Source organism: Mytilus galloprovincialis, chromosome 3 (assembly GCF_965363235.1).
Source record: "Mytilus galloprovincialis chromosome 3, xbMytGall1.hap1.1, whole genome shotgun sequence".
Lineage (NCBI taxonomy): Eukaryota > Metazoa > Mollusca > Bivalvia > Mytilida > Mytilidae > Mytilus > Mytilus galloprovincialis.
The window spans coordinates 7,581,991-7,597,159 of NC_134840.1; the positions used below are offsets into that span (position 1 = coordinate 7,581,991).

Sequence of the window (15,169 nt, forward strand, 5' to 3'; positions counted from 1 at the left end):
TTATTTAGACCCCAAAACTAATGGTATTTTTTTCTTTGACGATGCATCTTTGTAAAAAACGTTTATAACCTGCTTTCCAAAGGCAAAACATTGATTGTCCTATATTTTTACAATTTGTGGAATAGAAAATTCTTAACCAGTAACTGGATTTCAATACTACTCCATCTATTTTACAGGTATTTTTACAAGCCACACCATTATCTCTATTTTACAGGTATTTTTACAAGCCACACCATTATCTCTATTTTACAGGTATTTTTACAAGCCACACCATTATCTCTATTTTACAGGTATTTTTACAAGCCACACCATTATCTCTATTTTACAGGTATTTTTACAAGCCACACCATTATCTCTATTTTACAGGTATTTTTACAAGCCACACCATTATCTGTATTTTACAGGTATTTTTACAAGCCACACCATTATCTCTATTTTACAGGTATTTTTACAAGCCACACCATTATCAAACAGAGCATCATCTCAACATAGAATGATAAAAAAACTTAGGTAAGATCTTTGGTGTTCATTCTTGTAACAAATATATCTAGGCTACAAGTTTACATTAGATTAGGTAAGATCTTTGGTGTGCATTCTTGTAACAAATATATCTAGGCTACAAGTTTACATTAGATAAATATTTCTTTTCAATAGACATGGCATTCTTGTAACAAATATATCTAGGCTACAAGTTTACATTAGATAAATATTTCTTTTCAATAGACATGGCATTCTTGTAACAAATATATCTAGGCTACAAGTTTACATTAGATAAATATTTCTTTTAAATAGACATGGCATTCTTGTAACAAATATATCTAGGCTACAAGTTTACATTTGATAAATATTTCTTTTCAATAGACATGGCATTCTTGTAACAAATATATCTAGGCTACAAGTTTACATTAGATAAATATTTCTTTTCAATAGACATGGCATTCTTGTAACAAATATATCTAGGCTACAAGTTTACATTAGATATATATTTCTTTTCAATAGACATGGCATTCTTGTAACAAATATATCTAGGCTACAAGTTTACATTAGATAAATATTTCTTTTACATTAGATATATATTTCTTTTCAATAGACATGGCATTCTTGTAACAAATATATCTAGGCTACAAGTTTACATTAGATAAATATTTCTTTTTAATAGACATGGCATTCTTGTAACAAATATATCTAGGCTACAAGTTTACATTAGATAAATATTTCTTTTTAATAGACATGGCATTCTTGTAACAAATATATCTAGGCTACAAGTTTACATTAGATAAATATTTCTTTTCAATAGACATGGCATTCTTGTAACAAATATATCTAGGCTACAAGTTTACATTAGATAAATATTTCTTTTTAATAGACATGGCATTCTTGTAACAAATATATCTAGGCTACAAGTTTACATTAGATATATATTTCTTTTTAATAGACATGGCATTCTTGTAACAAATATATCTAGGCTACAAGTTTACATTAGATAAATATTTCTTTTCAATAGACATGGCATTCTTGTAACAAATATATCTAGGCTACACGTTTACATTAGATTAGGTAAGATCTTTGGTGTTCATTCTTGTAACAAATATATCTAGGCTACAAGTTTACATTAGATATATATTTCTTTTCAATAGACATGGCATTCTTGTAACAAATATATCTAGGCTACAAGTTTACATTAGATAAATATTTCTTTTTAATAGACATGGCATTCTTGTAACAAATATATCTAGGCTACAAGTTTACATTAGATATATATTTCTTTTCAATAGACATGGCATTCTTGTAACAAATATATCTAGGCTACAAGTTTACATTAGATAAATATTTCTTTTCAATAGACATGGCATTAATTGCAAAAACATACACATAATATGATTCTTTGGTTTTTATAAGTCTAATGTAAAGTGTCAAATGTTTATAGTATAACTAATCATTACATAGAATATAGAAAATAAGATACAGTTAGTACGAATCCACCACATGTCAGGTGCACTGTTCTCCAATCTTAATCCACCACATGTCAGGTGCACTGTTCTCCAATCTTAATTGAAAAGGATCCTTGTCAGTTTTCTTACCTAAGGTTGTGCTTCTCTCCAGGCACTCAGGCTTCTTCTACTATTACAAACTGATCCTCACAAAATAATACAATACAACTGAAAGTGGCATTATTAAAAGATCTAAAAACACCAATCTATCAAATTTCTAAGTTACAGAATGACAAGCTTGTAAGCAGCAAGATTGTTTTTTTAATGTGTAAGAATATTTCATTTTTTTCAGGTTATTCCAAGTTTTAGGAGCATTATGGGTTTTCAGCACACTTATTTTACAAGGAATGTATGAATGGGCATTTGATTTTCCCAAGTTGATTTTTTTTCAAGCCACAGGGTAAGAATTCAATTAAAACTAGCTATTAATTATTGGTAAAGAATGTTATATTTTTTTTATTATAAATTAATTTGTATTTATATCTGGTAAAAATATGTAGATTCTTGTTAAATTGTTGAAAATTCATTAGGGCCATGCTTGGTTGCAGGTTGCCCTACAGTGATCAGTTTGTCTGTCCGTCCGTCTATCCATCTATCCCTATCAAATGTGATCAATTGTATCCGCTCCATATCCATGATATCTAGGGAACTGTAATAATTTCATACTTTAAGCTCGCCATGTATATGAACTAGCACTAAAAAAAATGAACAACTTTGTAGGTCAAAGTTCATGGTCAGAAAATTAGGTTTCAGATGACAACCCCATGTCCTATGGTAAAGATTGTGTACGCTCTATATATCTTGAGAACTGTTATGATTTTAAAGTTTATACTTGACATGTATGTTAAACGACACCAGAAGATGTGTCATAATGTATGTACAACTTCCTTGATCAAAGGTCAAGGTCAAAAACTTTGCCAAATACAACACTTTAACTAAAAAACATAGAATAAATCACTCTCAGCACTATCAAGACTTTGTAATAAATTTAAAAGTGCTTCATATCAGCTTATCTATACAAATTTTTTCCCATCTCAATGATGTCTTGTTTTTATTGGGAAACAAAAATATGCTATATTTTTTTGTTTATCATAAATTTTGTGCTATGATTTCATATTGTGTACATAGCATGACATTTAGGAATATATTTCTGGATCAGTTGCCATTTTGTTAATGTTTGTGTGTATTTTAATGCTATACACTTGACTTGTGGTGTTCAGTGTAAACATAGTTCACCGTCACACTCCATTCAACACTTAAAACAGTGTTGTTAAAATAATAATTATTATATTTACCTACACATATGTGTTTTTATAGCATTTATTAATGATAGTCTTATTTTCACAGTAAAACAGTCCATTGGGTGTTATTTTGTATAGAACTGTTAGGAATAATGGTGCTGAATTCTGTGTCATTGGCTGTGGTAGCTAATTATGTCACTCAATGTGAAATGATGTTATTCTATATACGTGGACTGGCACTTAGGTTGCAAGAAAAATCTTCAGATCTTAGGATTGCCATGAAGGTAAAACAATTATAAATATGCTATTTGGTTTGTTAACATTTAATGAAATCAATTGTATAGCTCATCTGAATGAGTTGGTAGTATATTATAAAGTTCTCTCACTAATCTTGGAGCCATTATTTATGAATATCTATCAGATTTTGCAATGTTATCTTCTGAACCATAACGTCAATCTTTAGCCAAACCTAGTTTAATAATGTTGTTAGGGATGAAGAAAACCCAATTGATTATAGGGTCATAGCTATATATATATATAGATAAAGGTCACATCAGCTATTGATTGTAGGGTCATAGCTATATATATATATATATAGATAAAGGTCACATCAACTATTGATTGTAGGGTCATAGCTATATATATATATAGATAAAGGTCACATCAACTATAGATTGTAGGGTCATAGCTATATATATATAGATAAAGGTCACATCAGCTATTGATTGTAGGGTCATAGCTATATATATATATAGATAAAGGTCACATCAACTATTGATTGTAGGGTCATAGCTATATATATATAGATAAAGGTCACATCAGCTATTGATTGTAGGGTCATAGCTATATATATATATATAGATAAAGGTCACATCAACTATAGATTGTAGGGTCATAGCTATATATATATAGATAAAGGTCACATCAGCTATTGATTGTAGGGTCATAGCTATATATATATATATATAGATAAAGGTCACATCAGCTATTGATTGTAGGGTCATAGCTATATATATATATAGATAAAGGTCACATCAACTATAGATTGTAGGGTCATAGCTATATATATATAGATAAAGGTCACATCAGCTATTGATTGTAGGGTCATAGCTATATATATATATATATAGATAAAGGTCACATCAGCTACTGATTGTAGGGTCATAGCTATATGTATATAGATAAAGGTCACATCAGCTATTGATAGACTGAAATGTTGGCAAAAGTTTTGTTTCCATATGTTATGCTTTTGAAACGTATGTCAAGTTTTTACCAAGTATAAAAAAGAAGATATGGTATGATTGCCAATGAGACAACTCTCCATCCAAGTAACAATTTATAACTTTTCACAAAGGACCATATGACTCAGAAATTAACAACTATGGGTCACTGTACTGCCTTCAACAATGAGCAAAGCCCATACTGAATAGTTGGCTGAAAAAGGCCCTGAAATTACAAATGTAAAACAATTCAAACGGGAAAAGTGAAGATACCCCCATTAAGACCCTCATCAATTATCTGCAGACCTTTTTGTGGAAGGAGCATGTGTAATTTATCATGGTTGCAATTTTCGGTACTCCTCCTTACAGAATCCCAAATGATTTGAAAGTGGATTCAACGTTCAAATCCATTTTTATAATGATTCAATTTAAATTTTTGGAACTACAATGTATATGTAAATAAGTATACATCTACAAAATGAACACAAAATGGAAATTTTTGTCTGTTTCTTAAACATATGTGGGTGAAAAAATCAAAATTAGTGAAACTTTGGTGCCCTCTTGTTACAGAGTACAGGAAGAGACCGTTTTCTTCATCAAGTGATTTCAAGTTTTATATATATTTAAATTTTCTCTGTGTGAATTTGAAGTTAATGACTATTAAAGAAATCATTTATGATATTTTACATGGAAGTTAGACACTTAACAAAGTGTATTATGGTATAATATTTGCAACTTCTGTCTTAAAATATCTTAAAACCCCAAATATGTTTTCAGGATGTTTTATCGGTACGACAGAACCTGAGTGTATTGAATGGTCCAATGGCGAGAATGACATCATTGATTTGTGTTATATTTTGTGAACTAACTATAATAGGTAAGAACTCAATATATTTGTGAACTAACTATTATAGGTAAGAACTCAATATATCTGTGAACTAACTATTATAGGTAAGAACTCAATATATCTGTGAACTAACTATTATAGGTAAGAACTCAATATATCTGTGAACTAACTATTATAGGTAAGAACTTAATATATTTGTGAACTAACTATTATAGGTAAGAACTCAATATATTTGTGAACTAACTATTATAGGTAAGAACTCAATATATCTGTGAACTAACTATTATAGGTAAGAACTCAATATATTTGTGAACTAACTATTATAGGTAAGAACTCAATATATTTTGTGAACTAACTATTATAGGTAAGAACTCAATATATTGAACATGAGCTTGGCATGTTAAAGTTTGAGTCCTAAAATAACTTGAAGCAGAATTTTTCCTCAAAAATAGCAGGACATATGATATTTGATAAAAATGATGATAGCCTTATGTCACATGGACTTTAAATTTATATCAAGTATTTAAAACATTTATTTAATTTCACACTCAAGTGGTCTGGTTATGTTTTCAAGATGATGTCTTTAGCATTTCCTATCCATGGTATGTCAACAATATTTGGTATGAAGATTGGATGCATATGTATATTTGTCTGATACATTTCTGTTAAACTAGCTGTACACAATAGATAATGTTTCCTTTGTTCATCAGTCTGTATGACATATGTAAGGATAGAAATGATCCTTTCATTTGTCAGGTGTTTATTTTCTGAAACATGAAAAAATAGCAGAACAATGTATGTTTTGTTGGTTACTTTGTTTTAATTCTAATGCATATAGATTGCATGCATTTAAGATTGAAATATAAAGAATACAAATACCTTGTATAATGTTTAAGTCACTTTTATTAATTTGATTAATATTTTCTACTGTATATTTGCAGGTATAAGTATACTTGTCCTGAATAAGAATGACCTACCAAAGATCTGGCTGTATAGGACGTTTTTTCCAATGGTATTTTTCATCATGTTGTGTTTTCCTTTGTTTCAGGTAAGTCAATAGATTATTGTACTTATAAATGAATACAATTGAATAAGATATTTATAATGAATGTAACTTATCAGAATACAATTGGGGTATGATGAAAACCTTAATATTGCCCCTGAAATTTCAAAAAAGTTAAATTATGCCGTTCTTTCAAAAATTTAATTGACTTAAAAATGAACCAGGCAATGTAATCTGGACACAAATACTAAAAAGATGTGGTAAGATTAACAGTGAGACAACTCTTCACAAGAGACCAAATGACACAGAAATTAACAACTATAGGTCACTGTACACCCTTCAACTATAGGTCATTGTACTGTCTTCAACAATGAGCAAAGTCAGCTATATAGAAAATTGATCTTGGCAATAATTCAACAGAAATATATTTTACACAAATACAATTATATGCAATATATATTGTAGCAAAATATCTAGAGGTATAGGGGAGGGATGAGATCTCATAAACATGTTTAACCCTGCCACATTTTGCACCTGTCCCAAGTCAGGAGCCTCTGGCCTTTGTTAGTCTTGTATGATTTTTAATTTTAAGTTTCTTGTGTATAATTCGGAGTTTAGTATGACGTCCATTATCACTGAACTAGTATACATATTTGTTTAGGGGCCAGCTGAAGGATGCCTCCGGGTGCGTGATTTTCTCGCTGCATTGAAGACCCATTGGTGGCCTTCGGCTGTTGTCTGCTCTATGGTCGGGTTGTTGTCTCTTTGGCACATTCCACATTTCCATTCTCAATTTTATTAAATATATGTCATGTATGTACCATATGTTTTGAAAAAAAGATAAGAAACTATAAAAAAAATACCTTATTCACTGAATGACTGTCGACTCAAGACAAGACTTAATGGACAAGTAAAATCTTACTCTTGAGTATCATACGAGGCTATTTTTGCAGTTTTTACAAATTTGAACCCTTTATCAAAATATCTGAGACAAAATTCATAGCTCTTAACTCTTGTATCCATCAGTCTATTGACATATGAAGGATGTTATCTGGTAGATTTATTATACTGCTTTATTTTCCAATTCATGGAATCATAACTGTAATTAGCCTGTCATACCACCTTTGGAATATTCCAAAGCTTTTTTTTTTGACAGGCAGAGTAAATTCTAAGTGTGTTTATAAATTATAAAGATTACATTAGATATGTTTTATTTCAGGCAGCCAGAGTCAATTCCGTATGCAGTAGGATTATAAAGATTGCATTAGAAATGAGAGTTTTTGGTTACAAAGGAAGTTCCCAGCTAGATCTTGATTCGTTCATGAACTTTGTATCAAATACTAAATTAAGGGTAAGATAATAATGTATAATTTGAAGGATTATAAAAATTACTGTTTTTTTATTGAGTCTGCGACTTTAGTCACAAAAAGCTTCACATAGGGATAGTGAAGCGGTGGCGGTGTTACCTCACTTCTTAAAAGCTTTATATTTTTGAAGATGGAAGACCTGGATGCTTCATACTTTGTATATAGATGCCTCATTTTACGAAGTTTCTGTGAGTCACATGTCCAATGTCCTTGACCTCATTTTCATGGCTCAGTGACTACTTGAAAAAAAAGTTAAGTTTTTATGCCCCATTTATGGGCATTATGTTTTCTGGTCTATGTGTCTGTCATTTCATCCATTCCTTCGTCCGTTAGTTTGTTTGTCTGTTCATCCGCTTCAGGTTAAAGTTTTTGGTCGAGGTAGTTTGATGAAGTTGAAGTCCAATCAACTTGAAACTTAGTTTTCATGTTCCCTATGATATGATCTTACTAATTTTAATGCCCCATTTATGGGCATTATGCTTTCTGGTCTGTGCGTTTGTTTGTCCTTCTGTCCCACTTTTTTGGTCAAGGTATTTTTTGATGAATTTCAAGTTCAACTACTTGAAACTTAGTATACATGTTCCCTATGATATGATCTTTCTAATTTTAATGCCAAATTAGAGATTTTCCCCCATTTTCACAGTCCACTGAACATAGAAAATGATAGTGCTGATGGGCACAGGGGACACATTCTTGTTTTGAAATGTTAAATTCTCTCTTATTTTAAGTAATAGGATAACTATATGTGGTAAGTGCGTACCCAAGGTCCTCATGCCCCTCAGACAGTTTCCACTTGACCTTGACCTCATTTTATGGATCAGTGAACAAGGTTAAGTTTTGGTGGTCAAGTCCATATCTCAGATACTATAGGCAATAGGTCTAGTATATTCAATGTATGGAAGGACTGTAATAACATTAACGGTACCAATTTTTCTGCACCAGATCTGCATTTCGACAATACATGTCTCTTCAGTGATGCTTGTGGCCAAAATATGTAAAATCCAAAGCTTATATAAAAGATGAAAGCTTTGATCCAAAAGTTCCAAAAAAGTATAGCCAAATCCGTGAAAGGAATCAGAGCTTTGCATGAGGGAGATACATTCCTTAATTTAAAATAATTTTTAACATTTTGTAACAGCAAATTTAATAACACAAAAAATCCGTATTTTCATGCCAGTACCGGAGTACAGTAAAGTGTACATGTCCAACTGGTTGGTGTCATCTGACCTTGACCTCATTTTCATGGTTCAGTGGTTATAGTTAAGTTTTGTGTTTTGGTCTGTTTTTCTTATACTGTATGCAACAGGTCAACTATATTTGGTGTATGGAAATATTTTATGATCTCTATGTCAGTCGCCCAGGTTTTATTTGACCTCGACATCATTTTTACGGTTCATTTCTCAGTGTTTTGTTTTTGTGTTTTTGTCTGTTTTTCTGAAACTATAAGCAATAGGTCAACTATATTTTGTTGTATGGAATAATTGTTAGCTGTACATATCTGCCTGGCATGGTTCATCTGACTTTGACCTCATATTCATGGTTCATTTGTCAATGTTTAGTTTTCTTGTTTAATGTTAAGTTTATGTGACAGTTGTAATAAAGCTTTATATTTAGGACTATCAACATAATACTGTGGATTCATTTATTTTCGTGGGTATCAATTTTCGTGGATAGAGAAAAAAAGACGTTTCGTGGTATACGTAAATTCGTGGATCGCTGATTACAAAAAAAAATTCAGATACGTAATTCGTGGAATTCTTTTTGATTTAGGAGATCATATAACCTCCTTGGTTTGATCAATAATAAAACAAACAAAAAACAAGGAATTCATTGAAAAAGTTTTGAATTGTCAAAATCCTCGCTTGGTCATTCTAGATTAAAGTGTTCATTGATAACTGCTATTACAATAATGGACAGCGACAACTAATTATTTGTTTGTTTTACAATTTATAAATTCTTGTCGGAATTCTATAAGGCGTTAAAAACTTTATGATTGAAAGCTCATTTCCCTAATCACGATATAATAAACAGTCATGTGTAACTGTAAGTATAAGGTGTGAAAATAAATGTTCCTGTCATAAACAATATTACCTACGGGCAATACCCCCGTACTTAATCCTATTGATTTTAAATCACTAGTAAACCAAACTTTTTGCCTATGACACGGTAATTAACAACTTGCAGTTATTTTCCGTGAACAGTGCTAATCAATTTTAGAAAGTAAATTATCACTGATATTCGATATATTTATTATTGATTTAATTAAAATACTTGTATCTTCTTTCAACAAAAAAAACACGTGTTATGTTACAATGTTTATCGTTAGTCAACACTATACTAGAACTGCATAACATAACCGGAAATAAACATCCGACCCCATACACATTTCTCGGGATTATTCTTCGTTGAATTCTTAAATTCGTGGTTCGCTGTGACCCACGAAACCCACGAAAATTGGTATACCACGAATAAAAATGAATCCACAGTATCAATGATCAATGACATTTCAGTGTGCACACTCTTGTTTTCTAAATTAATTGAACAAAAACAAGGTAGAATAGAATTATTACAATTTAATGACACCACCTCATATGCCTCGTGGTAGCATACTCGTCTCTAGTGTGGGTTTATTTCATGTCTGGCCAAAGAATAAATCGTTTATATTTGGTGCATTTACTCTATGCAAGCAGCATTTAGAAGTCTGATCAAAGACTGGTTAACTAGTTATGATACAGCCTTGTATAAATATAATAATCCATCTCAGCATGTTAGTCTAGTACACAGCATGGGGTTCAAATTTAATTCTCATTAACATGTTCTTTTCATGATTTGCATGTAATATTAGCCACTGGATATTAAACAAAAGTTCATCTATACATCCTAAAATTACTTTACCATTTTTTTTTTATACTTTTCTTTAAGCGGATATAGATTAAACATTGTCACAATTCCACAATATCTGTGCCATTGTAACTAATGGTTTTATTGCTACATATGTTTAACAGGAGAGGATTCAAGGTCCTTATTAAAGGAGCCTTTTGTTGTTAGATATGTTTAACAGGAGAGGATTCAATGTCCTTATTAAAGGAGCCTTTTGTTGTTAGATAAACAAAACAGTAGCTTTTATATGTCTATAATTACATGAAATTATTTGTACATTTTAGGCCAAGTTATTCCACATTCCAATTATGCCAGCCTACTTGATAACCATCATTGTTCTATCCTGTTTGGTACTACTGATTCTGTTCCAGACCAGTATTATTGGCCCTATCAACTATTGGTTCTAAACAAGGAAAGATAACTCTAGATACCAACTGCTTTTAATCAAGATGGAGAAATTTGAAACAAGACAGAAATGTTCCAAACTGCTGATTTCTGTGATGTTTTGTAGCACAAAACAGAGAGAAAAAGAGAAAAATATACAAGATCACAAAATTGACAGCACAAAAATGCATAGGAAGATTACTTTGAATAACATGCATACTATTCAATTATCAATTTGCTTTTGAGTAAGTTTGAGATGGGAGAAAAAAGTTAAAAATAAGTGTATACAAGCAAATCAAAATAATGTACTGAAATTGTAGTCACTCAGGTAATCTGGTTTGTTAACACAGTCATTCCAAGCTTGTACAAATCCATGTCAAGAAGCTATTTTTACATTTATACTACTCTTCAAAAAGAAGTTTGTAAATGTGATATTGTATTTAGAATAAGTATAATGTGTCATGACCATGCATGAATCTATTAAAGCAAAGCTGTTTTAAAAGGACCATTGATTTTCACCTATTCTATTGTTGTGTTGAAAATTAATTCGGAACTCTTTTTACTAAAGATTAACTGTCTGTGAAATAGTAACTGCACAACTCTAAATGGTGCAAGTGAAAAGCCATAGTGAGCAAGCTCATATATGTGTATGGTAAAAGTAAGTTTGCTTTGTAAAATGTCAATATATTTATATATAACTGTATTTTTTTTATTTCACAATCATCTCAGGCCAAATTTATAACTGACATTGTAGATTCTCATTCAACTGTAGCACAGCCAACTATGTACTTACTCATGATTAAATAGGAGTAATTATTTTACTGTATTTAAAAGTAACTTGTAATGAATTTGTTTTTAGTTTTGTTTGTATAAAATTGTATTTGAGACAAGGCTAATAGCTTTAAATCTATGAACTGTGATAGCATACATTAATTTATAGTATTTATTGATATGTTTTGAGGCATGAATGTATTGTAATGGTAGTAGTTAATGATGGAGAAAGGTTCTAAATTATGAGATAATTTTTGTTTTTGAATGTTATAGATTGTCTTTCATAAAAATATTATATATTCTAAATATATTATGGCAAATTATTACATTACAGACAAGTTAGCAAAGGTGGTGTTCGTGTGCCAAAAAATTGTATTATTATAAAATAAAGATAATTGATATATTTTGTAAGGTTTATAAAATGTGATAATTCTTTTCTTCAATGTTCTTACTTTCTGTGTCACTGGCCTAAATCATTGTAAAAGCATGTTTATCTCAAATGATAGAAGTTATATTGATATTCTGAATATTAATTGGCATTGCAGTAGATAGGCCAAGTGTAAATGTATTTATATGTATTTAAATGTTGAGTGCTTTATTTATAAGTCTTTATACAAAATTTTCATGTTACTTCAAAGTGCAATAATCAGTTCTACAGTTATATGTCAACAGAAAGAGTTTTTTACCAATTTTTAAGTGCAATATTATAAATTATTTTCATATATACTAAAATTTTCACTTGTTTCAATCTGCTGTTACTTTTTTCTAAAAATAAAAGATATCAACAAAATGAATCCCTCTTTTAAATGTCTACCTCAATTGGATATACAAAATAATGCATAACCAAGTACCAGATATAAGATTTAGTTGATCACCTCTCAAAACAATTTACACAGCTTACTGCTTTTTGTCACACATTTAATCCATCCCCAATTAGGTTTTTTTTTTTGAAAGACTGCATTACATCAGACATGAAGTATTTTTGGGGGACTTGAGGTGATGAAGCTATATTGTAGTCACCTTGTTGCTCCATTTATCTGTTGTTTTTGTCAAGCCTGCGACTTTACATAGCGTTGGCTAACTTCTTAAAAGCTTTATATTTTAGAAGGTGGAAGACAAGGATGGTTCATACTTTATATATAGATGCCTTATTTTACAAAGTTTTCAAGTGTCACATGTCCATTGTCCTTGGCCTCATTTTCAGTGTTCAGTTACTTACTTGAAAAAAAAGTTGATATTTTGTAATTTAAATTTCTCTTTTATTATGGGTAATAAAATAACTAGTTGGTATGTGAGTACCTTGCAATATCCTCATGCCCTCTGACAGTTTTCAATTGACCTTGGCCTCATTTCATGGATCAGTGAACAAGTTAAGTTTTGGTGGTCAAGTCCATATTGCACATACTATAAGCAATAGGCCTATTATATTTGGTGTATGACATTAATGTAAGGTGTACATGTCCAACTGGCAGGTGTCATCTGATCTTGACCTCATTTTTATGGTTCAATGGTTTAGTTAAGTTTTTGGTTTTTTGTATGCTTTTCTTAAACTGTATGCAATAGGTCTACTATATTTGGTATAAGACATGCTTGTAAGGTGTGCATGTCTAGCTGGCAGGTATCATCTGACCCTGATCTCATTTTCATGGTTCAGTGGTCAAAAATAAGTTTTCGAGTTTTTTTCTAATACTTTATGCAAAAGGTTTTTTCTAATACTTTATGCAAAAGGTCAACTATATTTGGTGTATGGAAATATTTTATGATGAACATGTCAGTCTCGCAGTTTTTATTTGACCTTTACCTAATTTTCATGGTTCATTGCTCAGTGTTCAGTTTTTATGTGTTTTGTTGTTTTTCTTAAACTATGAACAATAGGTCAACTATATTTGTTGTATGGAAGGCTTGTTAGCTGTACATGTCTGCCTGGCATGGTTCATCTTGACCTCATTATCATGGTTCATTGGTCAATTTTTAGTTTCTTTGGTTATACAGTCTGTTTCTTAGAAACAATAAGCAACAGTTCATCTTTATTTAGTGTATTGAATGATTATAAGGTGTACATGTATTTCTTGTTTGGTTTATATGATCTTGACTTCATTTTCTTGGATCATGTTGAGTTTATGTTATAGTTGTAATAAAGCTTTATATTTAATATAAAAAAAAAGATGTGGTATAATTACCAATGAGACAACTCTCCACAAAAGACCAAGAGACTTAACAACAGAGTTGACAATTATTCTATAGACCAATTTAAAATCATCTTTCAATTATCTCAACATGCTCATTTCAGTCATTGAACCATAAAAAAAGGTCAATGTTTGGTTGATTTAAGTATGAACCTTTTAGACCAATAGGTCAAGTACTAGTAGTGTACTTATTACTCATATACACACAAACAAAATGAAAAAAACATAAAATTGATCATTGAACCATAAACATTTGCTCAAGGTCAGGGACTTTCTTCACATCGACATGTACATTATACAATTGGCAGATAGACCTAAAGGAAGTTCACTCGTCATGTTTTGGGATTTTTGTCAGATTTTTGGATTCCTCTGGTTTCATTCATTTGAATGCCTTAAAAAAAAACAAGCATATTGACCTATATATTTTTTTACCTATTTTGATTCCTTTATTAATCCCTTATCAATATAAACTAGTGTTTTGTAAAATTAATTATTTTGAAACTGAGAAGCGAACTCCCTTAAATAGACCTCTGGTTGCAGAAGTTTCTTGCTGCATTAAAGACATATTGGTAGCCTTCGGCTGTTGTCTGCTCTTTTGTGGGGTTGTTGTCTCATTGACACAATCCCCATTTCCATTCTGAATTTCATCTTAATCCATATGAATACCCCTTCTCTTTCCGAAATATATATCTTTATTAGAATATATATATACAAAATAAGGCTAGTCTACTCCTTCTAAATATATAGCTTTATTAGAATATATATATACAAAATAAGGCTTGTCTACTCCTTCTAAATATATAGCTTTATTAGAATATTGTTGTCTAATTATAAAATACATGCCTCCCATTTCTGAAACTACTGGCAAGTATTAAAAAACTTAGTTTATTATACAACAAAATATGTTCCTTTTAAAATCTTGCCTTAGTCTATGACAAATAAAAATAAAACATTTGAATCCAACAAATTTAATATATATATATATATATATATGTGTTTGTCACAAATTCTCAACTATATATAAATATAAAATAATCGGAACAGAACTATTCTTTTGCTTAATTGCACAGAAAGGACAAATGTCCATTCATAAATTCTGTTTTCCTAAGTTGTAACAAGATGAGTCATAAATATCTTTGTTGAGATGATCAGATCAACCACTTTCTCCAAATGATGTTGTAAAGTCGTCAAACCTTTTAAGTTCCACTTCAGTAACAGTTCGACCATGGCTCTGTACAGACTTCTCAAAGTCTTGTAATGCTACATTTCTAGGAATTAC

General features: G+C 30.6%; 2 protein-coding genes across 8 annotated transcripts in view; one reads left to right on the forward strand and one right to left on the reverse strand.

The window, feature by feature from the left end:
- Nucleotides 1–12,498, forward strand: part of LOC143067088 (uncharacterized) — a 45,475-nt gene extending 32,977 nt beyond the window's left edge. For all 5 annotated transcript variants that reach the window (XM_076240120.1, XM_076240124.1, XM_076240123.1 and 2 more), the window contains 7 exons: nt 443–510; nt 2,284–2,391; nt 3,339–3,516; nt 5,230–5,329; nt 6,241–6,347; nt 7,522–7,653; nt 10,834–12,498. In XM_076240120.1, coding sequence (XP_076096235.1) covers nt 443–510; nt 2,284–2,391; nt 3,339–3,516; nt 5,230–5,329; nt 6,241–6,347; nt 7,522–7,653; nt 10,834–10,956 — 816 coding nt within the window. In that variant the 3' untranslated portion in view covers nt 10,957–12,498. The remainder of the gene's footprint in view (nt 1–442; nt 511–2,283; nt 2,392–3,338; nt 3,517–5,229; nt 5,330–6,240; nt 6,348–7,521; nt 7,654–10,833) is intronic.
- Nucleotides 12,499–14,624: 2,126 nt separating this feature from the next.
- Nucleotides 14,625–15,169, reverse strand: part of LOC143067081 (vacuolar protein sorting-associated protein 4-like) — a 30,705-nt gene continuing 30,160 nt past the window's right edge. For all 3 annotated transcript variants that reach the window (XM_076240108.1, XM_076240110.1, XM_076240111.1), the window contains one exon: nt 14,625–15,169. In XM_076240108.1, coding sequence (XP_076096223.1) covers nt 15,044–15,169 — 126 coding nt within the window. In that variant the 3' untranslated portion in view covers nt 14,625–15,043.